The sequence below is a fragment of the Mobula hypostoma genome, chromosome 20, assembly GCF_963921235.1.
Source record: "Mobula hypostoma chromosome 20, sMobHyp1.1, whole genome shotgun sequence".
In the NCBI taxonomy this organism is placed as follows: domain Eukaryota; kingdom Metazoa; phylum Chordata; class Chondrichthyes; order Myliobatiformes; family Myliobatidae; genus Mobula; species Mobula hypostoma.
In genome coordinates this window covers 48,439,889-48,466,933 of record NC_086116.1, presented here as the reverse complement: position 1 = coordinate 48,466,933, position 27,045 = coordinate 48,439,889, and the positions used below count along the sequence as shown (strand labels likewise).

Sequence of the window (27,045 nt, the reverse complement as noted above, 5' to 3'; positions counted from 1 at the left end):
AACCTACTAAGCAGAAAAGTGAGAAAAAAAAAGAGAACCCATTAGGTGTACAACCCCGGAGCCATGCGTCATACAAAAAGCTTCTAAAAATAAACATCAAACCGCCAGCAAGAAAAGAAAATATACTAAAAGGATTTACAATTAGATCGTGGGAAATTTATATCAATTAACTCAAATGATAATAATGATTTCTTCTAAATTCCAATGAGTACAGGTCTAAAGCTGCCAAATGCTCTTCATATATTAACCCCTTTATTCCCATAATAATCCTCGTGAACCTCTTCTGGACTCTCTCCGATGACAATACATCCTTTCTGAGATAAGAGGCCCAAAACTGTTGACAATACTCCAGATATGTTTGGTAGGTCTATTTACTCAGAAGAGAATAGGCATTTGCTATATTGTCCATCTTTCTGTACATCTCTCTTTTCCCTGTTTCCTCTCTCTCTACCCTTTTTCCCTGCTCCCTTTCATCTGCCTTTCTCTCCCTTTCACTCCCATCCTTCTAATACCCTTTCTTTCATTTCTGCCCATTCCCTCTCCCTATTCACTCCTCTCTACCAATCTCTTTCTCACTTTCCTCCTCATTACTACCCTTCTGTCTTCCCATTGCCCCTCATTTGATTCTCTTCCATCCCCTTTCACCTCTCTCCTCTTCCCCACTTCCCCTCCTATACCCCTATTGTCCTCTCTTTCTGTTTCTCTCCCCCTTAACCTGGGTACTGGGTAAAATTGAGAAGGGCACCTAATATATAATTGGAATTATCGTTTAGACCGGAGATAAAAAATTTAGGCTTCCCCTGCCTAGCATACCACACAGAATTTTGGTCTCTTTATTAAAGGAGTGAGTGTTTTGCAGCTTGCCAGTAATGGGCATTTCAGGCAAATCAAGGGGTAGCTGGACAGATGGAGGAGCAATAGTGAAGCATCATTTGGGTTAAAGATGGGGCAGCACGATGAAGTAACTGAAGTGATTAAAGAATATTACCAAGCAGTCAGCCCAAAGTAGGAACTGTACCAAGGCAGTATCAATCTGATTCTTTTTAGATTAGATTTGATTTATTTATTAATCACAGTGAAATGTGTCACTTGCACGAACAACCAACATAGTCTGAGCATGTGCTGGGGCACCCTGCCAGTGTCGCTTCACATCCCTGTGCCAACCTAGTATGCCCACAATGTTCAGCGAACAACGTGCAACCAACATGCAACAGGCAACAATATCAAAACAAATCTCTTTCACAACCCCCACCCACCCACAAAATTGGAACTCCAGGCCACCTCTGGGCATCTAATCTCCAGACTGTGGCCCTGGACTTGCAGATAACTGATCTCTGAACTCACCTTCCAGACTCATTGATCACAAGACTCATAACCTCGGGATTTGCCAACTGACCTCAGACCTCTAATCCCATGGCTCGCTGTCCTCAGACCTTTGACCCTAGGACTTGCCAACCTCAGGGATCACCGACAATGTGCCCTCTAATTTTTAGTAGTCAGTGTGCGCAAAAATCTTATGTTGTGCAAATTCTTTTCCTGTGACAAAAGTATGTGCACACTGAATGCACACATGACACAGTTTACGTAGGTTTACAAAATATATGACATAAAACTGCACAGAATAACAACAAAATAACGTACATATTTAAGTCCTCTCTCCTGTCTTTGGCATTTACCCATTCTTTGTAAACTCTATCTAGACTAATAGAACTTCCATCCAATTGATAGCTTTTGATTCTCATTAACATATCTAAATGACATTCACCTAAACGGTTTCTCAGCTTGTTTTTGAGTTGATTCATTAGGCTAAAACCTCACTCACAGTGCGCACTAGACACTAGAAAGTTTCCCCCAATGTCCATCAACTGTGCATGGTCGCAAAACTGTTCATTTTGAAGTACAAATGCCACCATTTGAGCAAAGTTTGAAATCAGTTTGGATTTAATTTTTTCTTGCATGGAAAATTTGAAATCATTAAACTGTCTAACTATTACAGTATTTTCAGCTAGAAAATCGTGATATTTTAGACATAAGGCATTAAGTTGTTCATCGCCAAATGTGAAGTCACAATCTGCAATTGCGGAGAAATCAAAAGCTGACCATTCTTGTACCTCATCTTCAGGAAACCTTTCTAAATGAACACAAAGACTATTTATAAACGTCAACAGCGAACTTGTATCTACTACAACGTTTTCTTCACGTTGTTGGCTTAGCAAAACTTTAACTTTGTCACTCCACGAAACATTGTCTCCCAGATACTGCTTTCTTATCTTGTTAATTTTGCCTCACGCAAAATGAAGTGAATCAATCGGTGTCAGGCCACTGTTTTGCAGAATATTGCACAGTGCAGCCAGTTCATCAAAGACATCACTTAAAACCTGTAAAGCTACTTTGTATGTGATGTTTATCAATTACTTGTGACAGTATTTAGCCACAGGGTCATTTGACTGATCTTCTTCAATAAAAACTTAGTGAGCTATCTACAGGATTTGAAACAGACCTTTGTAAACTTTACGATATGAACACTATCCGCCAAAGATGGCTGCTGCCGTGATGCAGCTGTACAAACCAGAACAGGAAAGGTGAGGTGACGTAAATTAGTGACGTGCATTGTGGTATTTGAAAAACCGACTAACTAGTTAACAGAAACATTTAGCTAAAAGATTATTTTCAATAAGTATAATTATTAATTACTACATTATTTTAGGTAACTAACCTTTTGTGTGCATATTAATTTCCTTTGTGCGCTGGTTGAAAAACGTGTGCGCACGCACACGCGCACAGCTTAGAAGGAACATAGATCACTGGCCCTCATTTTTATGGCCCACAGAGTAACTAGCATGGTAGATTAATCAGTGCCTGTCAGAACTGGCATATTCTAGGTGACAGAGATTTTTGCTGTATTTATATTGGGGGCAGTTCAAATGAAGTGACCAGATTGAATTATGGGATTAAAGGATTGTCTTAGTAAGAAAAATTCAGCAAGTTACACATATTTATTGGAATCTTAAAAAGGATTATATTTTTCAAACATGTATGTGTAGATGAACCTGATTAAGTTGAATTCTGAAATGATTAGTTCCATTGTGAGGAAATGTAGAAGTAATGATGTTGGTTCAGTATAAACAGTTGGCCATTTGGGGTAGAGTTGAAAAGGTACAGTTGAAGTCAGAAGTTTACACACACCTTAGCCAAATATATTTAAACTTAGTTTTTCACAATTCCTGACATTTAATGCTAGAAAACATTCCCTGTCTTAGGTCAGTTAGGATCACTACTTTATTTTAAGAATGTGAAATGTCAGAATAATAGTAGAGAGAATGATTTATTTCAGCTTTTATTTCTTTCATCGCTTTCCCAGTGGGTCAAGAGTTTACATACACTTTGTTAGTATTTGGTAGCATTGCCTTTAAATTGTTTAACTTGGGTCAAATGTTTTGGATAGCCTTCCACAAGCTTCTCACAGTAAGTTGCTGGAATTTTGTTCCATTCCTCCAGACAGAACTGGTGTAACTGAGTCAAGTTTGTAGGCCTCCTTGCTCACACACACTTTGTCAGATCTGCCCACAAATTTTCTATCAGATTGAGGTCAGAAAATGATGTCAAGTCTGGTTCATTCTTGGGAGCAACTTCCAAACGCCTGAAGGTACCACGTTCATCTGTACAAACAATAGTACGCAAGTATAAGCACCATGGGACCACACAGCCGTCATACCACTCAGGAAGGAGACGCATTCTGTCTCCTAGAGATGAACGTACTTTGGCGTGAAAAGTGCAAATCAATCCCTGAACAACAGCAAAGGACCTTGTGAAGATGCTGGAGGAAACAGGTAGACAAGTATCTTTATCCACAGTAAAATGAGTCCTATATCAACATAACCTGAAAGGCTGCTCAGCAAGGAAGAAGTCACTGCTCCAAAACCGCCATTAAAAAGCCAGACTACAGTTTGTAAGTGCACATGGGGACAAGGCTCTTACTTTTTGGAGAAACGTCCTCTGGTCTGATGAAACAAAAATTGAACTGTTTGGCCATAATGACCATTGTTATGTTTGGATGGGAAAGGGTGAGGCTTGCAAGCCGAAGAACACCATCCCAACCGTGAAGCATGGGGGTGGCAGCATCATGTTGTGGGGGTGCTTTGCTGCAGGAGGGACTGGTGCACTTCACAAAATAGATGGCATCATGAGGAAGGAAAATTATGTGGATATATAATCATCTCAAAACAGCAGCCAGGAAGTTTAAGCTTGGTCGCAAATGGATCTTACAAATGGACAATGACTCCAAGCATATCTCCAAAGTTGTGGCAAAATTGCTTAAGGACAACAAAGTCAAGGTATTGAAGTGGCCATCACAAAGCCCTGACCTCAATCCGATGGAAAATTTGTGGGCAGAACTGACAAAGCATGTGCGAGCAAGGAGGCCTACAAACCTGACTCAGTTACTCCAGTTCTGTCTGGAGGAATGGAACAAAATTCCAGAAACTTACTGTGAGAAACTTGTGGAAGGCTACCCAAAACGTTTGACTCAAGTTAAACAATTTAAAGGCAATGCTACCAAATACTAACAAAGTGTATGTAAACTTCTCACCTACTGGGAAAGACTGAAATAAATCATTCTCTCTTCTATTATTCTGATATTTCACATTCTTAAAATAAAGTAGTGATCCTAACTGACTTAAGACAGGGAATGTTTTCTAGGAATAAGTGTCAAGAATTGTGAAAAACTGAGTTTAAATGTATTTGGCTAAGGTGTATGTAAACTTCTGACTTCAACTGTATACTAGTTGTGTCTCGCCAAAAAAGGTTCTTTAGAAATCTCTACCCAAGAGTTGTAGAAGTTGTGTCATTGAATATATTCAAGGCCAACACAGATAGCCGGAACTGGTTTGCTTGGAAGGGTTGTCTAATACAAGACGGTATAGGTTTAACATGAGAAGAAGTTGTTTCAAAGGAGATTTGATGGGCAAATCTTTCACAGAGGATTGTTATATGGAATGAGCTACCAGAGGATGTGGTAGAAACAGGGACAGTAACAACACTTTAAGAGGCACCAGGACATGTACTTGAATGAGCAGAAATATGGAATTAATGTGAGCAAATGGGATTAGTGTAGATAGACATGATGATCAACACAGCAACACTGAGCAGAAGGGCCTGTTTCTGTGCTGTACAACCCTATGAATTATAACCTGGGAAACATTTGAGAAACAACTTAGAGGATTTTGTACTGCTATTTGTTCACAGGATTGATGTTCTTTATATTGATTTTAAAACAGCACAAACGTGATCGAACTATAGAAGAGCTGAAAGCAGAGAAACTGAGTTTATATGATTCCAAGAAGAAGCATAAGCAACTGCTGATTAGGTAAGAATGCTGATTATATTTTTTGGTTTTTTTTCTATTTATCTTTCTTCTTTTCTCAAAATCTTGTACTTGCTTTACAACAGAAGACTTTGATAAGTATTATGTTAATGCAGCAATAAAATCAACAGAGCTGGTAATCCAGATACCCAGAGACCTGACCATTGACTCTGCCATGCCAGTTGTGAAGTTTAAATTCAGTTAGTAATCTGAAATTAGAACAGCTATTCTTGTAACAGTAACTACAAATACTGTTGGACTTTTATAAAAAGCCGCCTGATTCAATAATACCTTTCCAGAGAGGAAACTTACTGTCCTCACTCAGTACGGCCTATGTGTAGCATCACATGTGATTGACTCTCTTCCAGCCACGGGGTAGTATTGCTACTGAATGAATGGTGCCAGGATTGGGGTGACGGGGAGGGTGGTGCAGAGAGTGCTTCCAGGACATTAAGAGGATCAAGACAGCCTCTGAAGGCCAATGCCTGTAGCAGCATGTGCTTTGTGTATGGAAGCCACGGCAAACCACCAGGGCTACATTCAGTTGTCCTGGCAGGGTGCTGTAAGAACATGAATGGTGGTATGTAAACACCTGAAAATTAGAAAAGGTAATAATGGGGCAAATACCCCTTCCTGATTTATCTACTCTACTGAGTCAGTAAGAAAACCAAAATAGAAACTGCAGCTAATACTCAACAGGTCAGGCTGCATCAATGGAGAAAGAAACTGTCAATGTCTCGGGTTGGAGACCCGTGATTAGAACTGAAGAGGAGACAAAAGAAAGGTAAAGCTCCAGGGACAGTGGATTGTCACTTACTGGTCAAACCAGGATGACCAACGGGATAACCTGTAACAAGATTATCTGGTCAATGAGCAATGGGAGGATTTAGAAAATATATACAAACAAATTTAGACAAAATGCAGAGCAGGAGGACTTTCCCAGCAGGCTAAGCTGGGCATGAGCTCTACTTCCAGAGCAAATAAAGGAAGGAAAGAGGAAAATAAAACAAGCTGAGTTAATAGTAGAAGTGGATGGCTGATATAAACTAAGAAATTAAGCTTAGCTGAAGTTGTGGAAAGCAATATCGAAAAGCTGCAACTGCCAGACAGGAAATGAGGTGCTGTTCCTTAAGCTTGTATTTGGCCTCATTATGGCAGTACAGGAAGCCACAGACCAATGGATCAGAGTGGGATTGTGATGAGGAAATAAAGTGACGGGTAATGGGAATCTCAGAGTCATAGGATGAGGAACTGATGTGGACAGGAACAACAGATCACACCTGCAGACTGAACGTGGATGTTCTATAAAGCATTTGGTTTCTCCATTACCAAGGAGATCACACTGTGAACACCAGATGAAGTACACTAGATTTGCATCTCCTGAAAAGACACATTGGGTCCCTGGATGTTGAAAGGTTAAGTGTTGCATCAACTGCACTTGCAAGGGAAAGTGATGCAAGGAAAGGGGTGGTTCAACCAAATAATCACAAAAAGAATAGTCCCTCTAAAATGAGCTCATTTCTATCTTTTTATTAAAAGCTTATTGAAATAAAAAATTGTATTCTAGGCATAACTATAGTTACCATAAAGACGAGAAAAAGTAATAAATAAAAATATGGTAAATTGAATAATACAAAATACAGTAAAGCTCTCTTAATCCAGCATGTTCAGGAGATAATGCTTGTCTTTGACAATTTAACTGAAGGCAAAATGTTGTGTTCTGTTTTGATTTATAGCTTAAAGAACTTTGTTAAAATATATCAGATCATCAAAAATGAGAGAAACAAGTATGTTAATCTCATTCAAAGTGCAGCACAGGTATCTGCAGAAATGCGAGAAAAGATCAAGATTCTACAGAATGAAACAGAAATTCTCAGGACCAGTACACTGCTCAAAGACAGGTAAATTTAAAGTAGGATCTAAAATTTAAAAAAACTATTGTATGGTCAAACATATTTCTGTGAAATAGACAAGAATATTCACAATTTTTAAGGCTAAGTGTAAATGGTGTAATTTTTAAAAATTATAATGAATAATTTGTGTGTTCCTCTCACATCATATTACCTTGCTTATGAGGTTATGATTTGTACTGTATATAACCTCAGATATACAGTATATCAGCCCAAAATTAAAATGTGAATTATTTTGTTATTGTTATCACTAAATTACACAGGAATCCTATTCATTGTTCTTCACCGATTTCCTCTTATTTCCTCTCTTTTAAGAGCATAGCATACAGTCAGCATGGCTTGGCAGTGTATTTACTGTACGTATGAAGTCATTAGATTCCTATACTATTTATTGTCTATATCTTTATCATAACAGTTTTCCTCCTTAACTTCAGCATCTGTAATATTTTACTTTCTTTGTGAAGAAAGCTATAAATATTTGTCTTGAAACATCCATGTTTAATAGTTGGCATATTCTTTGGATGTTCCTTGCTTTTACTGGCAGCATTTTCTTCATGCATTCCCTTCTTATTTGTCATGGGAAAGTTGACATTGTTGGAAAGGCCATCCCTTGTTACATATTCCTATTTGATCTTCATAAATTCCCAGCAACTAATACATCAGTAGAAGGGCCTGGACATCCAGCACATCTGCCTGTTATAGAAATGTTCCCTCGACATTTCTTCCTTCAGAGATGAATAATAATTGTAATTAATCTAGCACAGCAAGCATCAGCATGAACTTCCTCATTTTCTTTTTGATTTCACATACAGTATGTATTTTCCACATTTCACATTCTTATTAGTCACACTATTATATTATTCATATTAATTCTTCAATGTTTAGCTGTCAATATCAAGCTTAAATTTTTATCATCCTACCATATTTGCTCCTCAACTTCCAACAGGCTTAATAGGGATGTACTTACTGTGAGTCCTCACCATCTTTGAGCATCTCCCAATGCTCTGATTAAAATTTACCATCAAATAGCTAGTTCTAGTCCACTTCTGTAAATAATAATGGCCTAAAATTTGCTGGATATGGCCCACTATCTGCTATCATTGCTCTCGTGCCTAGTAGATCCACACATTCTTGGTATGAACTTTCAAAAGGCAACTTAAATCTGTGAACCCCCACCTAAGACTTTCTGACAGGGCCATGTACAAGGCCAAATGGCATCAAGTAGCAGTAATGAATCTTACTCTCAGATGTTGCAGATGCTGGAAATCCAAGCAACATACAAAATGCTGGACGAACTCGGCATCTATGGAAAAGAGTAAACAGTTAACATTTTGAGCTGAGACCCTTCATCTGGACTGAAAAGAGATGAGAAATCAGACCAAGAAGGTGGAGGAGGGGAGGAAAAAGTACAAGGTGGCAGGTGATAAGTGAAACGGGGTGAAGAGGTAAAATGAAGAGGTAAAATAAAGAGCTGGGAAGTTGACTGGTGAAAGAGATAAAGGATTGGAGAAAGGGGAATCTGATAGGAGAGGGTAAAAGACCATGGAAGAAAAGGAAGGGGGAGGAGCACCAGAGGGAGGTGATGGGCAGGTAAGGAGATAAGGTGAGAGAGGGAAATGAGAATGGGGGAATGGTGAAGGTGGTGGGATCTCGTTAGAGATGGCAGAAGTTACAGAGAATTATGTGCTGGACGCAGAGACTAGTAGGGTGGTAGGTAAGGACAAGAGGGACCCTATCCCTGGTGGTATGGCTGGAGAATGGGGTGAGGGCAGACATGCACAAAATGGCAGAGATGCTGGTGAGAGCAGCATTGATGGTGAGGGAAGGAAAGCCCCCTTCTTTGAAGAAGGAGGACATCTCATTAGTTCTGGAATGAAAAGCCTCATCCTGAGAGCAGATGTGGTGGAGATGGAGGCATTGAGAGAAGGGGATGGCATTTTTTTAAGTGACAGGGTGGGAAGAGGTATAGTTCAGGTAGCTGTAGGAATCAGTGGGTTTATAAAAGATATCAGTAGATAAACTGTCTCCAAAGATTGAGAAAGGAGAGGGAGGTGTCAGAAAGGACCTGGAAAATTTGAGAGCAGGGTGGAAGTTGGAGGCAAAGTTGATGAAGTCAACGAGCTCAGTATGGGCGCTGAGGGGGTGATACCAGTGTAGGCAAGCATTACTGGGACCCAAACAAGTGCCCATAGCTGCTCCTTTGGTTTGAAGGAAGTGGAACAGTTCCATCAGACAGATGAGAGTGGTGGTGGAGGTAGAACAGGTCGGGTCTGTTGTCTAGAAAGAAGCAGAGGAGCTGAAGGAGGAATTATTGAGAGTGAGGAACAGTTCCATCAGACGGAGGAGAGTGGTGGTGGAGGGGAACAGATTGGGTCTGTTTTCTAGAAAGAAGCGGAGAGCTTTACGGCCCTCCTGCTGGGGATTGGAGGTGTATAGGGACTGGATGTCTATGGTGAAATAGGAAACTTGAAGTAATTGAAAAGATCCAGAGCATGTGAAGTGTCACCGGTGTAGGTAAGAAGGGACTGAACTGGGGAATAAAACAGAGTCATGGTGTGCAGATATACGTAAGTTGGGTGGGGAAGGAACAAGCAGAAACAATGGGTCTACCTGTACAGGCAGGTTTATAGATGTTGGGTAGGATGTAGAAATGGGAGGTGCAGGGTAAGGGAACTGTAAGGTGGGTGGCAGTGGATGAGAGATCTCCAGAGTTAATGGCATGGTGGTCCTTTCTGGGGTTCTACTCAAGGGGTAAGTAAGAGGAGGTGTCCGAGAATTGTCGCCTGGCCTCAGCAAGGTAGAGGTCTGTCTGCCAGACTACTACACCACCCCTCATCAACAGGTTTGATGGCAAGGTTAGGATTAGTGTGGAGAGAGTGAGGAGTGAGGTTAGAATTGGAGAGAGGAGTGGTAAAGTCGTGTCTGTTGATGTCTCGGCAATTAGCAATGTAAAGACCTAGGGCAGGCAGAAGACCAGAGCGGGGTGTCCAGGAAGAGGAGGAGGGTTGAAGACAGGAGAAAGGATCATTGTTGTGGGCTGGAGCCTCTCTCTATCTGGGTAGCCTCCAACCAGTTATGGCATGAACATTGATTATTCGAACTTCTGGTAATTGCTTCCCTCCCCTTTCACCATTCCCCCATTCCTGTTTCCCTTTCTCACTTATCTCCTTACCTGCCCATCACCTCCCTCTGGTGCTCCTCTTCGTTCCCTTTCTTCTATGGTCTTCTACCCTCTCCTATCGGATTCCCCATTCTGCAGCACTTTATCTCTTTCAGTAATCAACTTCCCAGCTCTTTACTTCACCACTCTGGTTTCACCAATCACCTATCACCTTGAATTTCTTCCTCTGCTCCCCCCACCTTCTTGGACTGACTTATTTTTTTTCCAATCCTGATGAAGGGTCTTGGCCCAAAATGGAGACCGTTTACTCCTTTCCATATATGCTACCTGGCCTGCTGAGTTCCTCCTGCATTTTATGTGTGTTATCAGGATTAACTAGCTCTCCATGCTGTCATTTTATAAATTATTTTTTAATAAAATAAAGTAAAAAAAATGAAAACACTAAATACATTTAAGTAACACACATAAAAGTTGCTGGTGAACGCAGCAGGCCAGGCAGCATCTCTAGGAAGAGGTGCAGTCGACGTTTCAGGCCGAGACCCTTCGTCAGGAAGGGTCTCGGCCTGAAACTTCGACTGCACCTCTTCCTAGAGATGCTGCCTGGCCTACTGCGTTCACCAGCAACTTTTATCTGTGTTGCTTGAATTTCTAGCATCTGCAGAATTCCTGTTGTTTACATTTAAGTAAATTCATTTCATTCAAAAAGAGGATAACTGCCTTAAATCTACTTCACTGCCTTTTTGAAATGAATTAATGGGTTGAGTGTCTCAATATCATCCCTTGCATAGGCAAGCTGCCAGCAGTGTGAATATTCTTGATAAATCCGGCAGTCCTGATTGCCCTTGAGAAATTTCTAGCAGCTACTTCCAGATTTGGAAGATCCTTCATGGCCACCAATGTGGTCAGTTCACACGAGATGTTATGTAAGTGTTCCCCTTCACATCCCCTTTCAGAGGTGGAACAACTGAAACAAGTCTAATTTCAACAGCTGTTAGCATAATGAAGTAATAAATGCCGTAAATCTGAGAGAAATTTAGGTGTATTCTGGATTTATTGGAGTTTTATTTGTAAATGATAACGTGAACCTGCAGATGTTGGAAATCCAGAGTAATACACAGAAAATGCTGGAGGAACTTAGCAGGTCAGGCAGCATCTGTGGAAAGGAATAAAGAGGCGAAGTTTCAGATCGAGACTCTTCATTAGTCCTGATGAAGGGTCTCAGTCCAAAACATCAACTCTTTATTCCTTTCCACAGATACTGCCTGACCTGCTGAGTTCCTCCAGTATTTTGCGTGTGTTACTTTTTATTTGTATATGGCACTTTTTGATTATTGATGTATATTTGACATCCAGCCCAGAATTTACAATGATTGTTTAACTTTGGAAGTATAATCACAACTTAGTCTAAGTATTACTCACCTCTTCAATGAGAACGTTAACAGTCTCTTCATTGTTTACATGTACAATCAGTTCTACTTTACCTTTTGAGAGATTTGCTGAAGCAAACACGAAAGTCACCGCGCAAGTTTGAGGATAAATACAAATATATTGGCCTCTGTAGTGGTGCTATCACATACCTTATTCATGGGCACACCAACTTTTACCCATATTGTCATGCAAAAGTTAATTGTGTGATGTAAAATTTTGTGTGTAACAACTAATTTCAAAAGCAGGCAGGCAGGACTGAATTTTTTTAAACAAATAGAAAATTATATTATTTAGCAAGCTTAACTGTTCTTATAGACATTAGGTGTGAGTTAAAATAGAATGATTTATTAATTTCTGTAACTTAATCTGATTTCCATCACAGTCAACTGCAAAAATATAAGCTAAAACATTCAAACAGCTACGTCATTCGGGACAGCCTGAGGAGGGCAATTTGCAAAATAGACCAAGTGCTTCGAGAAATGGGAGAAAAGAGAGAGGGTCAGAAAATAAAACTTGCCAAACTGAGTAGTCTGATTAACCAGGCTGAAGAGGAAATGATAAAGCTACGAAAAAGATATGAGTCTGTTGTTCGGAATCGTAATGAGAGGTAATTTGTCAAATTACTTGTCAACTTTATATGGTTATGGATATTTTAATGGTTTTCTTTAAGAACAGTAAGAAAAGAGAGGAAATATTGTTGACTGGAAAATATGATATGAAATATGACTCTTACTTATTGGTTGGACCCTGCCAGGAAATCACACATGTTTTTGTTAAATTATCACCAGGAGGAAGTATGATGTCTGATGCAAGGTAAAATTGTAAATTCTTAAAAGAAAAGACATAAGATTAATAAGAAAAGAGCCACAGATATATGTTAAAGAGGAAGTTATGTAGAAACATACTACTTACTATATTTCTCAAAACCCAAACTTCCTTCCCCTTTCTCATGAATTCCTATTTTCTATTATCATATTTACTGTTCGTGATTGAACAAGTGTCAAGTGGATTATACATCAATCTACTTTTCCCCCAAGATATCTTGCATATCTTTATATTACAAACCTCACAATTCCATTATATGACATGATGTACCAAAAAAATCTGGATAATGGGTATGAGTTTTTTTCCCCATCATTTAAAAAGTATTCCAATCTTAGATGTTATGGTTTTCATCCTCTCTATTTGCATTTTAAGTTGATGATTGGGCTCTAGCAGATAGAGTTTAACCCAGACATCTGTTGGGTGGTGTATCAGTGAGGCTAGGAAATACATTATAAATGGTTAAGTCTTGGGGAGTATTGAGGAGCAGTGGAAACTTGGAGCATAAGTCCATAGATCCTTTAAGGTGGCAGTGTGGGTACACAACATAGTAGTAAGGTATCAGTACATTGAATAGAGAAGTAGGAAGGTTATGCTCAATCTTTATAAAATCTTAGTCAGACCTCAGCTGGAGCAGTTTGTGTATTTCTGGGCCTAGGATGGAACAATTTAGAGACTGGAAAAGCTGGGTTCAAGCAGATATGATTAAGTGGAAACATCATTTAGGAATGTAAAATTATGGTGGACACAGATAGGACAGATCACATATCCAGGTGGATAAACTAGAGCTTATATCTGTTTAGAGTAAGAGAAAAGAGATTTGGAGGAGGATTTTCATCATTCACAGATCAATAAGCCTTGGAATACACTGCCTGAGAGAGTAATTGAAGCTGGGTAGCTGACAGGATTTAAGCAGTACTTTGATGTTTAGTTGTTTAGGAATAGGAGCTATGGACCAAGTGCAATGGAGAGGGTTCATAGGAGGTTCACAAAAATGATTCCAGGATTGAATGGCTTGTCATATGAAGAGTGTTTGATGGCTCTAGGCCTGTATTCACTAGAATTCAGAAGAATAAGGGGTGACCTCATTGAAACCTATCGAACAGTGAAAGGCCTTGATACAGTGGATGTTTCCTGTGGTGGGTAAGTCTAAGACCAGAGGACACAGCCTCAGAGAGGTGCATCCTTTTAGAACAGAGATGAGGAGGAATTTCTTTAGCTAGGGAGTGGTGAATCTGTGGAATTCATTGCCACAGGCAGCTGTGAAGGCCAAGTCTTTATGTATATTTTAGGCAGAGGCTGATAAGATTCTTCATTGGTCAGGGTATGAAGGGATATGGAGAGAAGGCAGGAGATAGGGGCGGAGAGGAAAAGTGGACCAGCCATAATGAACAACAGGAATTCTGCAGATGCTGGAAATTCAAGCAACACACATAAAAGTTGCTGGTGAACGCAGCAGGCCAGGCAGCATCTCTAGGAAGAGGTGCAGTCGACGTTTCAGGCCGAGACCCTTCGTCAGGCCTAACTGAAGGAAGAGTGAGTAAGGGATTTGAAAGTTGGAGGGGGAGGGGGAGATCCAAAATGATAGAAGAAGACAGGAGGGGGAGGGATGGAGCCAAGAGCTGGACAGGTGATAGGCAAAAGGGAAACGAGAGGATCATGGGACAGGAGGTCCGGGAAGAAAGACAAGGGGTGGGGGGGACCCAGAGGATGGGTAAGGGGTATATTCAGATGGACAGAGGGAGAAAAAGGAGAGTGAGAGAAAGAATGTGTGTATAAAAATAAGTAACAGATGGGGTACAAGGGGGAGGTGGGGCATTAGCGGAAGTTAGAGAAGTCGATGTTCATGCCATCAGGTTGGAGGCTACCCAGACGGCATATAAGGTGTTGTTCCTCCAACCTGAGTGTGGCTTCACTGTGATAGCGAGTCTGAGTCAAAGTGTGGTCGAAAAGTTGAAGAGCCGAAGAAATTACAGATGGAGAGCAGTGAGAGATGAAGCCACACTCAGGTTGGAGGAACAACACCTTACATTCCGTCTGGGTAGCCTCCAACCTGATGGCATGAACATCGACTTCTCTAACTTCCGCTAATGCCCCATCTCCCCCTCGTACCCCATCTGTTACTTATTTTTATACACACATTCTTTCTCTCACTCTCCTTTTTCTCCCTCTGTCCCTCTGAATATACCCCTTTCCCATCCTCTGGGTCCCCCCCTCCTTGTCTTTCTTCCCGGACCTCCTGTCCCATGATCCTCTCGTATCCCTTTTGCCTATCACCTGTCCAGCTCTTGGCTCCATCCCTCCCCCTGCTGTCTTCTCCTATCATTTTGGATCTCCCCCTCCCCTCCAACTTTCAAATCCCTTACTCACTCTTCCTTCAGTTAGTCCTGACGAAGGGTCTCAGCCTGAAACGTCGACTGTACCTCTTCCTAGAGATGCTGCCTGGCCTGCTGCGTTCACCAGCAACTTTTATGTGTCCAGCCATGATGAAATGTTGAGCAGACTCGATGGACCAAATGGCCTAATTCTGCTTCTATATGTTATGGTCTATGGATTTAATGTGGAACAGTGCTCAAAGCTTAATGTGGATGAGTTGGGCTGAATAGCCTGTGTCCATACTGTAGGATTCTATGATGAAGGAGTTCAGATCTATAGTGATGGGCCTAAAACATCAAAATCCCACACCAGATGAAGAAAACAAAAAGAATTAAGTGTTTAACAAAACTTAAGCTGAAAAATGTAAATTATCCAGTTGTAACATTTCCCATCACAGCTCTTTAACTGCATTCAAATGAATAGAGCTAGTTATTGTATGTAATCTAATCTCAGAGAGATTTCCTGGATGTATTCCCAAATTAAGTTATGGGAAGTGGATGCAACTCTACATTCTGTTGTAGGGATCTGTGAGTAATTTTAATATCAGAGCACAACTGGGCAATCAATAGTGAAGAGCTGGACTTCCTTCTAGTGTGCATCCATGCAAGGAAACTGAAGTTGGTGGTACTTATGCAGAGAGGTCACGGCAGTTCTCATGGAGGTAGTCAAAAATCACAACCATACTTAGACTACCCCAAAGAATGATGCCAGTGGATCAAGGTAGCAATAAATAAGTATAATTTAAAAATATCATTCTTGAGCAAGCCAGAAGAGATCAGGTATTTCTAAATGGTATATTTTATTTCTTCAGTGTTTATCAAACTGCACAAATGAGAGATGGAAGCTAAAAAACAAAAAAAAAACTATTGCAATGTAACATGCAAAAAATGCTGAAGGAGCTCAGCAGGTCAGTCAGCATCTATGGAGGTGAATAAACAGTCAACATTTTGAGCTGAGACTCTTCATCAGGACTGGAAAGGTAGTGGGGAAAGCCAGAATAAGAAGGTGGGGGGTGGGGGGAGTGTACAAGCTAGCAGGTGATAGGTGAGGTCAGGTGAGGGGGAAAGTAGGTGGGTGGGGAAGAGGGGGGTGAAGTGAGATTGCAATGTACAATATACTGCAATGTATGCCTTTTGTTGTTTACAGGGGAATACAGTTGATTGAACGGGAGGAAGAGGTTTGTGTTTTCTATGAGAAGTTAAGCATTCAGGACTCCTTGATTAGTAATGGAGATAAGGAATTACATAGTATTGAGGAGGAAATAGAATTTTTGAAAATTCAACTGGCAGAAGAAACAAGAAAGATTCAAAAATTTCGCCGAGATGTACCATGTAAACAGGAAGTGGAGGAAAACTTGGCTACATTACATAAAGAGGTGAGAAAAGGACAAATTAGGAATACACTTATTTAAGAATATGGATAACCAAATGTGAATGATAAGTTAGACTTCAAAACTTTGGAAAGACTGTTGGCAAAGTACAAAATGAGTGACTAGTAATAAACACTCACAATACGCTGGAGGAACTCAGCAGGTCAGTCAGCATCAGTCGAAAAGATTAATCGACGTTTCGGGCCGAAACCCTTCGTCAGGACTGAAGGAAGAACTTTGGGGAGGGTTTGAAGAATGCTGGTAGTTGAAAAAAATGGTAATTTGAAAAACAAAGGGGTGGGGGAGGGGAAGCAGGGAGGTGATTGGCAGGAGAACAATGCGAAGTAGTAGAAGGAGGCAGAACTATGAGGGAGGTGATGTGAAATAGGGATAGAGGAAGGGAGGGGGAGGGAATTACTGGAAGTTGGAGAGTTCTATGTTCATACCAAGGGGCTGGAGACTAGCTAGACAGTATATGAGGTGTTGCTCCTCCAACCTGAATTTAGCCTCATCATGGCAGTAGAGGAGGCCATATATGGACATATCTGAATGGGAATGGGAAGCAGAGTTGAAGTGGGTGGCTACCGGGAGATCCTGTCTGTTGTGGCAGATGGAGTGGAGGTGCTTGACGAAACGGTCCCCCAATCTGCGTCAGGTTTCACCCATGTAGAGGAGGCCGCACCAGGAGCACCGGATGCAATGGATGACCTCAACAGATTCGCAAGTGAAGTGTTGCCTCACCTGGAAGGACTGTTTGGGGCCCTGAATGGTGGCAAGAGAAGAGGTGTAGGGACAGGTGTAGCACTTACGCTTACAGGGATAAGTGCCGGGTGGGAGATCCGTGGGGATGGACGTGCAGATAAGTGAGTCGTGGAGAGATCGATCCCTGCGGAAAATGGAGAGGGGTGGAGAGGGAAAGATGTGCTTAGTGGTGGGGTCCTGTAAGTGCTACACCTGTCCCTACACCTCCCCCCTTGCCACCATTCAGGGCCCCAAACGGTCCTTCCAGGTGAGGCAACACTTCACTTGCGAATCTTTTGGGGTCACCTATTGCATCCAGTGCTCCCGGTGAGGCCTCCTCTACACCGGTGAAACCCGACGCAGATTGGGGGACTGCTTCGTCGAGCACCTCCGCTCCGTCCGCCAAAACAGACAGGATCTCCCGGTAGCCACCCACTTCAACTCTGCTTCCCATTCCCATTCCGATATGTCCATACATGGCCTCCTCTACTGCCATGATGAGGCTAAACTCAGGTTGGAGGAGCAACACCTCATATACCATCTAGGTAGTCTCCAGCCCCTTGGTATGAACATAGAATTCTCCAACTTCCAGTAATTCCCTCCCCCTCCCTTCCTCTATCCCTATTTCACATTACCCCCCTCATAGTTCCGCCTCCTTCTACTACTTCGCATTGTTCTCCTGCCAATCACCTCCATGCTTCCCTCCCCCACCTCTTTGTCTTTCAAATTACTGTTTTTTTCAACTACCAGCATTCTGCAAACCTTCCCCAAATTTCTTCCTTCAGTCCTGACGAAGGGTTTCAGCCCGAAACGTCGACTAATCTTTTCAACTGATGCTGACTGATCTGCTGAGTTCCTCCAGCGCATTGTGGGTGTTCCTTTGACAACAGCATCTGCAGATTATTTTGTGTTTACAACTAGTAATAAAATTGTCAGATAGAAAATACATTAAAAAGAGGAAAAGTAAACAGAAAGGCAGTAAAACACAATAAGCAACAGGGTTATCAAAATGTCTATTCTGCATATTTCAATGTTATTCTGCTGCATTGAGACATTTTTCAGAGCATATGAATACATGGAATAAAACTGTGGGGTGACCATCACTCAGAGAAAACTCAAACTTTGATTCAGTAGCATTGGTTCATAGCAGACCTGTTTTCTGCTTAACTTTTGTCACCACTATGTTCATCTCTTCTCACCAACAATCAAATGATGGACTAGTCTTCCAATGCATTTTCTATCCCATACCAAAGCACTTCATTGCCAATGTTGATGTTGAACTCTAGTTATTGAAGTGATGCAAGCAAAGGTATACTGTAGATTTCCAGACAGCAACAAAGGACATTTCAGCCCATTGAGTTTATTGCAGGTTAAAGGACAATCCTTTTCTCCTACTAATTAATTTTCTCTATAACTTATTCCTCTCACAATCTCATTGGTCACACCTCCCCCTCTCCCAAGATTCTACCCTCCACATTTCAGACAGTTTACGGTGGCCAATCAACCAAATCCATACATCTTTGAAATGTGAGAAGAAACTATGTATCTCGGGGAAATACCTTCACAGGAAGTATATGTGATGGCATCAAGGGTCAGAATTAAACCCTGTACATTGGAGCTGTCAGGCAGCAGCTCTGCTAACTGCACTCAGCTGCTATGCAAAAAACAGTGAGATTAGGTGAGTTTTTTTAAAAAAATGTTTAGTTAAGTGTTGTGATTAGAAATCAGAAGACTGTATCACAATTGTGACTAAGTGGTTGATATCAAAGACCCAATCATCTCACCCCGTTAAAGTAGGTTCTAGGATTTCACATTACAAACCATAGAGTAAGGTCCTGGATTAGATTCGCTGGCATTAGCTAATTGTAAGACAGTAGACAATAGACAATAGGTGCAGGAGTAGGCCATTCGGCCCTTTGAGCCAGCACCGCCATTCACTGTGATCCTGACTGATCATCCACAATCAGTACCCTGTAACTGCCTTCTCCTCGTATCCCTTGACTCCGCTATCTTTAAGAGCTCTATCTAACTATTTCCTGAAAGAATCCGGAGAATTGGCCTCCACTGCCTTCTGAGGCAGAGCATTCCACAGATCCACAACCCTCTGTGTGAAAAAGTTTTTCCTCAACTCCGTTCTAAATGGTCTACCCCTTATTCTTAAACTGTGGCCTCTGGTTCTGGACTCCCCCAATATCGGGAATATGTTTCCTGCTTCTAGCGTGTCCAATCCCTTAATAATCTTATATGTTTCAACCAGGTCCTCTCTCATCCTTCTAAATTCCAGTGCATACAAGCCCAGTCGCTCCAATCTTTCAACATATGACATTCCCACCATCCCAGGAATTAACCCAGTGAACCTACGCTGCACTGCCTCAATAGCAACAATGTCCTTCCTCAAATTCGGAGACCAAAACTGCACACAATACTCCAGATGTGGTCACACCAGGGCCTTGTACAACTGCAGAAGGACCTCTTTGCTCCTATACTCAACTCCCCTTGTTATGAAGGCCAACATGCCATGAGCTTTCTTCACCGCCTGCTGTATCTGTATGCTTACTTTCAGTGACTGATGAACAAGGACACCCAGATCTCGTTGTACTTCCCCTTTTCCTAACTTGACACCATTCAGATAGTAATCTACCTTCCTGTTCTTGCCACCAAAGTGGATAACCTCACATTTATCCATATTAAACTGCATCTGCCATGCTTCTGCCTACTCACCCAACCTGTCCAAGTCACCCTGCATTCTCATAACATCCTCCTCACATTTCACACTGTCACCCAGCTTTGTGTCATCTGCAAATTTGCTAATGTTACTTTTAATCCCTTCATCTAAATCATTAATGTATATTGTAAATACCTGCGGTCTCAGCACCGAGCCTTGCGGTACCCCACTAGTCACTGCCTGCCATTCTGAAAAGGACCCATTAATCCCTACTCTTTGTTTCCTGTCTGCCAACCAATTTTCTATCCACATCAGTACCCTACCCCCAATACCATGTGCTCTAATTTAGCCCACTAATCTCCTATGTGGGACCTTATCAAATGCTTTCTGAAAGTCCAGGTACACTACATCCACTGGCTTTCCCATGTCCATTTTCATAGTTACATCCTCAAAAAATTCCAGAAGATTAGTCAAGCATGATTTCCCCTTCATAAATCCATGCTGACTTGGACCTATCCTGCTACTGCTATCCAAATATGCCGCTATTTCATCTTTTATAATTGATTCCAGCATCTTCCCCACCACTGATGTCAGACTAACTGGTCTATAATTGCCTGTTTTCCCTCTCCCTCCTTTCTTAAAAAGTGGGATAACATTAGCTACTCTCCAATCCGCAGGAACTGATCCTGAATCTATAGAACATTGGAAAATGATTACCAATGCGTCCACGATTTCTAGAGCCACCTCCTTAAGTACCCTGGGATGCAGACCATCAGGCCCTGGGGATTTATCAGCCTTCAGACCCATCAGTTTACCTAACACCATTTTCTGCCTAATGTGAATTTCTTTCAGTTCCTCCAAAGACATGGCATTCGTCGCTACAATTTGGAGGTCCATTATACGGCTTCATACAAATGGTTCTAGAATCAATAAAATGCAATATATAAATAACTGCTATTGTACTTTTAATTGTATAGATTTTAATTTTAGAGGATGAAACATGAACAGATATTAGATTATCTTACAGATGCCAGTGCATTACCTTACCTGTGCTGGTCCGGCCACTAATCTTATGACTAGACTGCCTATCATGGGCAAAAATTAACACTCATTTCCATAGTGCAGCATGAATTAGAGAATAGTATTGCACACCACGGAATGACACTTTGAACCAAATCTCTAATTATATTTGACATTTTCTTTTGCCCTTTCTGCTACAGTATGATTTTCTTGTTCCATTGACCTTATTGTTTTCTCTCTGTGTGTGTCTGTGACCACTTGAGAGTTGGCAGAGTTATAATATAGGAAAGAAAATGTGTAAAGCTTGCCAGGTTAATTTTGAAAGCTGAAATATATCAGCATAAATTCAAAATAAATAATTCTTAGATTGATAAGAATCTGAACAGCTTTCCTTAAAGAAATTTGCCAAATTGTGACATTTTCATATTGGTTTGAAATGGAACAGATTAATTCATTTGTCAATTATTGTTTACACTTAGACTTTCTTCTCTGTTGCCAAAATTCCAGTGGGACGCTGGACAATTTAAATCTGTCTTTGCAAAATTGTTGAATCACAAGCAGTTGTTGATCTCTTAGTGAAAGTCCATGCATTGACTGTCAAATTGATCTTTTATCTTCATTGTGCCTGGCTCTTTCCAATTAATTAACAATAACATCTCCTTGTCTATAGCAAATACCTGCAACATGCAGGTTACCAATACCCCATATTGCTAGTCATTCACATTCTCCATTGTCTTCAATAGCCAATGTAAGAAATCTTGGGGATTTTGAACTGTAGCTGGCTTTCCTAACTTTCCTAACACATGAAACAAAAGTAGAAATGATGGACAAACTAGGACAATAAAGCAACATCTGCGGTCGGCAGCAGATATTCAGAAAATTAAGCAATTGTGGTTGAGAGATACATCCATTAGGCAAAGAGGAAAACATGTTTTTAAGAGAAAAAGGACATTTTGGAGACACCAAAATGAAAGTCCTCACTATTTCTACATATGTGATGGAGACAACGAAACTGGAAAACAGAAACGGCATCGCTAGAGGAAACAGGGCTATGGTGTGCATAGTAAAGGCACTAGAGGGAGTCTGTGGGCTTGTTAGTCGACCTCCTGAGATGGAGACTGAGAAATCCAGAAAAGGAACAGGTGTCAGAGAAACGATGAGTACTTATGCCACTGCTCTACCCTATCTGGACCCAGAACTGTGTAGCTAGGCACTGCTCAAATGCCATCTATAAATTTGTTGACGACACAATTGTTGGCAGAATTACAGGTGATGAAGAAGATGCGTTCAGGAGCGAGATAGATCCACTGGTTGAGTGGTGTTTCAACAACAACCTTGCACTCAACATCCAAGGAATTGATTGTGGACTTCAGGAAGGCAAAATCAAGGGAATACACACCAGTCCTCATCGAAGGATCAGCAGTGGAAAGTGTGAGCAGTTTCAAGTTCCTGGGTGACAACATCTCTGAAGGTCTATCCTGGGCCCAACATATCAATGCAATTACAAAGAAGGCACAACAGTGGCTATATTTGATTAGAAATTTAAGAAGACTTGGTATGTCACTTGCTAATTTCTACAGATGTACCATGGAGAGCATTCTAACTGATTGCATCAAAGTCTGGTATGGAGAGGCCACTGAATAGGATTGAAAGAAGTTGCAGAAAGTTGTAAACTCAACCATCTCCACCATGGGCACTAGCCTTCCCAACATCAAAGACCCTTTCAAAAGATGATGCCTCAAAAAGGTGGCATCCATCATTAAGGATACCCATCACCCAGGACATGCTGCCTTCTCATTACTACCATCAAGGAGGCACAGGAGCCTGAAGACATGCACTGAACATTTTGAGAACAGCTTCTTCCCTTCCCCTCTGCCATTAGATTTATGAATGGACAATGAGTCTACGAACACTACCTCACTATGCTTTCTTCTCTTCAATTTTATTATCACCGGCATTTGTCATGAAATTTGTTAACTTACCAGCAGCATTTCAATGCAATACGTAATATAGAAGAAAAAAAGTAAAGATAAATTAGTAAATCAATTACTGTATATATATATTGAATAGATTAAAAATTGTGCAAAAACAGAAATAATATATATTTAAAAAGTGAGGTAGTGTCCAAGGGTTCAATGTCCATTTAGGAATCGGATTGCAGAGGGGAAGAAGCTGTTCCTGAATCGCTGAGTGTGTGCCTTCAGGCTTCTGTACCTCCTACCTGATGGTAACAGTGAGAAAAGGGCAACCCTGGGTGCTGGAGGTCCTTAATAATGGATGCTGCCTTTATGAGACACCGCTCCTTGAAGATGTCCTGGGTACTTTATAGACTAGTATCCAAGATGGAGCCGACTAAATTTACGACCCTCTGCAACTTCTTTTGGTCCTGTGCAGTAGCCCCCCCCCCACCATACCAGACAGTGATGCAGCCTGCAAGAATGCTCTCCAGAGTACATCTATAGAAGTTTCTGAGTGTTATTGTTGGCATACCAAACCTCTTCAAACTCCTAATGAAGTACAGACACTGTCTTGTCTTCTCTATAGCTGCATCGATATGATGGGACCAGGTTAGGTCCTCAGAGATCTTGACACCCCAGGAACTTGAAGCTGCTCACTCTCTCCACTTCTGATCCCTCTATGAGGATTGGTATGTGTTCCTTCGACTTACCCTTCCTGAAGTCCACAATCAGCCCTTTCGTCTTATTGATGTTGAATGGAAGGTTGTTGCTGTGACACCACTCCACCAGTTGCATATCTCATTCCTGTATACCCTCTTGTCTCCATCTGAGATTTTATCAATAATGTGGTGCCAAGAGAACAACCTCTCCCTCAATGTCAAAAAAACGAAGGAGTTGATCGTGGATTACAGGAGGAACAGAGACAGGCTAGCCCCTGTTGACATCAATGGGACTGTAGTTGAGAGGGTGAGTAGTTTCAAGTTCCCCCAGAATACACATCACCCAGGATCTCATCTGGACTGTACATACTGGCTGTGTGGTGAAAAACACAATAGCGTCTCTTTTATCTCAGATGACTGAAGCTCAGCATGAGTCCCCAGATCCCCAGGGCACGATTGAGAGCATCCTGACTGCCTGTGTCACCACCTGGTACAGGAACTGTACTACCCTCAATTGACTGACTCTGCAGAGCGTATGGCAGACAGCCCAGCACATCTGTGGATGTGAACTTCCCACTATTCAGGACATTTGTAGCAGTATGTGAATAAAAAGGGCCCGGAGAATCATCAAGGACTCCAGCCTCCCCAACCACAAACTTTTTCAGCTGCTTCTACCTGGCAAACGGTACCGCAGCTTTAAGGCCAATACCAACAGGTTCTGGGACAGCTTCTTTCACCAGGCTATTAGATTTATTAATACACATTAATCTGATTGCACATCTGACTGTTGATCTGACTATGAAAAACAATTATGTATACAATCTTAGTGTTTATGCAATATCCTCCCACATTTTCCCCTCTTTATTGCTTGTACATCGTGACAGAGACACAACATAAGGACTTTTACTCCCTTGGATGTAAGAAATAAAATAAATACTATACAACTATATATATTTATACTGTATATAATTCTTATTGTAATTTATAGTTTTTTTATTATGTATTGCAATATATTACTCCTGCAAAAAAACAAATTTCACGACATATGCCAGCGATATTAGACCTGATTCTGATTCTGATTCTGATAAATGTGAGAGCAGTGTGGAAGCTGACAACAAAAATGATGACGTTTTCAAGTTCTGTATAGGTCCAGGATACTGCACCAGTGTAGTTGTCAATGTACTGGAAACAATTGGGGACGTGATCCCAAATAAATCTAGAACAAAGATGAATCCATGCAAACAACAGGAATTCTGCAGATGCTGGAAATTCAAGCAACACACATCAAAGTTGCTGGTGAACGCAGCAGGCCAGGCAGCATCTCTAGGAAGAGGTACAGTCGACGTTTCAGGCCGAGACCCTTCGTCAGGACTAACTGAGGGAAGAGTTAGTCCTGACGAAGGGTCCCAGCCTGAAACGTCGACTGTACCTCTTCCTAGAGCCACTTTCAAATCTCTTACTAACTCTTCCTTCAGTTAGTCCTGACGAAGGGTGTCGGCCTGAAACGTCGACTGTACTTCTTCCTAGAGATGCTGCCTGGCCTGCTGTGTTCACCAGCAACTTTGATGAATCCATGCAAGTTCTCTTTGCTGCATCTTTAATATGGAGGAAGTGAGTAGAATTGAAAGAGAAGTTGTTGAGTCTGTATCATCATTGCTGTATACATACAGTTGCAAGGATTGCCAGAACATCAGGCATTCACCTTTTGTGAATGGACAAAGTGAGCACGGTATTCAGTTCATTGTAATATCCAAACACAGGAACAGATTCTGGCCAGTTTCTGAGGGATACCCAGCCAGTAATACAAAGCAACTCATTAATTCTTGCAGAAAGACTACTGTAATACTCCCTGTTTTGATATTTATTTCATATTATTGCTCACTGTGTAGAAGGAAACTATCCAGCTCTTTGTGCCAATGCTAACTCTCAGAACAGTTCCCCAAATGATTTCCCTATAACTTTTTCACTAAACTTGATCCTGATATTTCTATGACCCACCTACGCAAGGGATAATTTACAGTAGCTAATTAATTTACCAACCAGCAATCTTCAGCTTAGTTTTATGTAACAGATAACATTAAAGCCTCAGTACTACCAAGCAATTTTGAGTACAACTTAACAATGCTCAAATAGACAATCAGGTCACTTGACAGGTTCACAATCTCATCTGTAATGTGCCCCCATCATATAGACAATGTAACTTGCACAACCTATTTCTACAAAGATGACTGCATTTAGAGAAGGAGCAGCTGTTTTCATTTTGACAAGGAAGGCTAGGATGTGAAGGCAGATAGATGATCATCATATAACATTGCAGTGAAAGAAATGTGAGGGGTAGGAATATATCAGTGATTCTGGAGCCCTGATTTGGCAAATTCGTTTCTATATCCATCATGATGAAACATGAAAATTATTCTATTCATCAAAGACTCATTGGCAATGCCAAATTAGAAACTGCAATAAAATCACCCCAAGTGTCAAATATGAGAAAAGGAAATTCATTTATCTCTAAACACAATAATTATCCTGCATTTATCTCTTCCCCATCAACCCAGGTGGAAGGTTGTTGTTGCAAGCATGGGGACCATTGAGAGACTCAAAACAAGTAGCTTCTGGTTGATTGAGACTGAGAACTCTGAGCAGAGGAGACGACACCTTATCAGCTACCAGAACAGTCACATTTAATTTGTACGCTGCTACCATGGGTGGAATCTGCATGACTGTACCTTAAACATTCACCACAGCTAAGTGACTCTTCCCATGTAAAGCTCAGAATCAGGTTTATTATCACTAGCATGTGACGTGAAATTTGTTAATTTAGCAGCAGCAGTTTAATGCAATACATATTCTAGTAGAGAAAAAATAATAATAATGATAATAAATAACATAAAACATAATAATAAATAAACAAGTAAGTCAATTACATATATTGAATAGATTTTTTAAGTCCAAAAACAGAAACGCTGTATATTAAAAAAAGTGAAATAGTGTCCAAAGCTTCAATGTCCATTTAGGAATCGGATGGCAGAGGGGAAGAAGCTGTTCCTGAATCGCTGAGTGTGTGCCTTCAGGCTTCTGTACCTCTTACCTGATGGTAACAGTGAGACAACGGCATGCCCTGGGTGCTGGACGTCCTTAATAATGGACACTGCCTTTCTGAGACACCGCTCCCTAATGATCTCCTGGTTACTTTGTAGGCTAGTGCCCAAGATGGAGCTGACTAGATTTACAACCTCTGCAGCTTCTTTCTGTCCTGTGCAATAGCCCCTCCACACCAGACAGTGATGCAGCCTGTCAGAATGCTCTCCATGGTACAACTATAGAAGTTTCTGAGTGTATTTGTTGACATGCCAAATCCCTTCAAACTCCTAATAATGTATAGCCGCTGTCTTGCCTTCTTTATAACTACACCAATACGTTGGGACCAGCTTATATCCTCAGAGATCTTGGCACCAAGGAACTTGAAGCTGATCACTCTCTCCACTTCTGATCCCTTTATGAAGATTGGTATGTGCAGTACTCAGCTGCAGAATTCTGAAAGTGCCGCGCTTCTAAAGTAAATTACAATGTTCTTGTTGTACATGAAGGCACCACATGAGTTGGAACAGACTCTA

General features: G+C 41.1%; 1 protein-coding gene across 1 annotated transcript in view; it reads left to right on the top strand.

Moving 5' to 3' along the window:
• Nucleotides 1-27,045, top strand: part of ccdc146 (coiled-coil domain containing 146) — a 141,575-nt gene that overhangs the window by 94,944 nt on the left and 19,586 nt on the right. The window contains exons 12-15 of the mRNA XM_063072832.1: nt 5,277-5,365; nt 7,099-7,263; nt 12,204-12,428; nt 16,166-16,394. Coding sequence (XP_062928902.1) covers nt 5,277-5,365; nt 7,099-7,263; nt 12,204-12,428; nt 16,166-16,394 — 708 coding nt within the window. The remainder of the gene's footprint in view (nt 1-5,276; nt 5,366-7,098; nt 7,264-12,203; nt 12,429-16,165; nt 16,395-27,045) is intronic.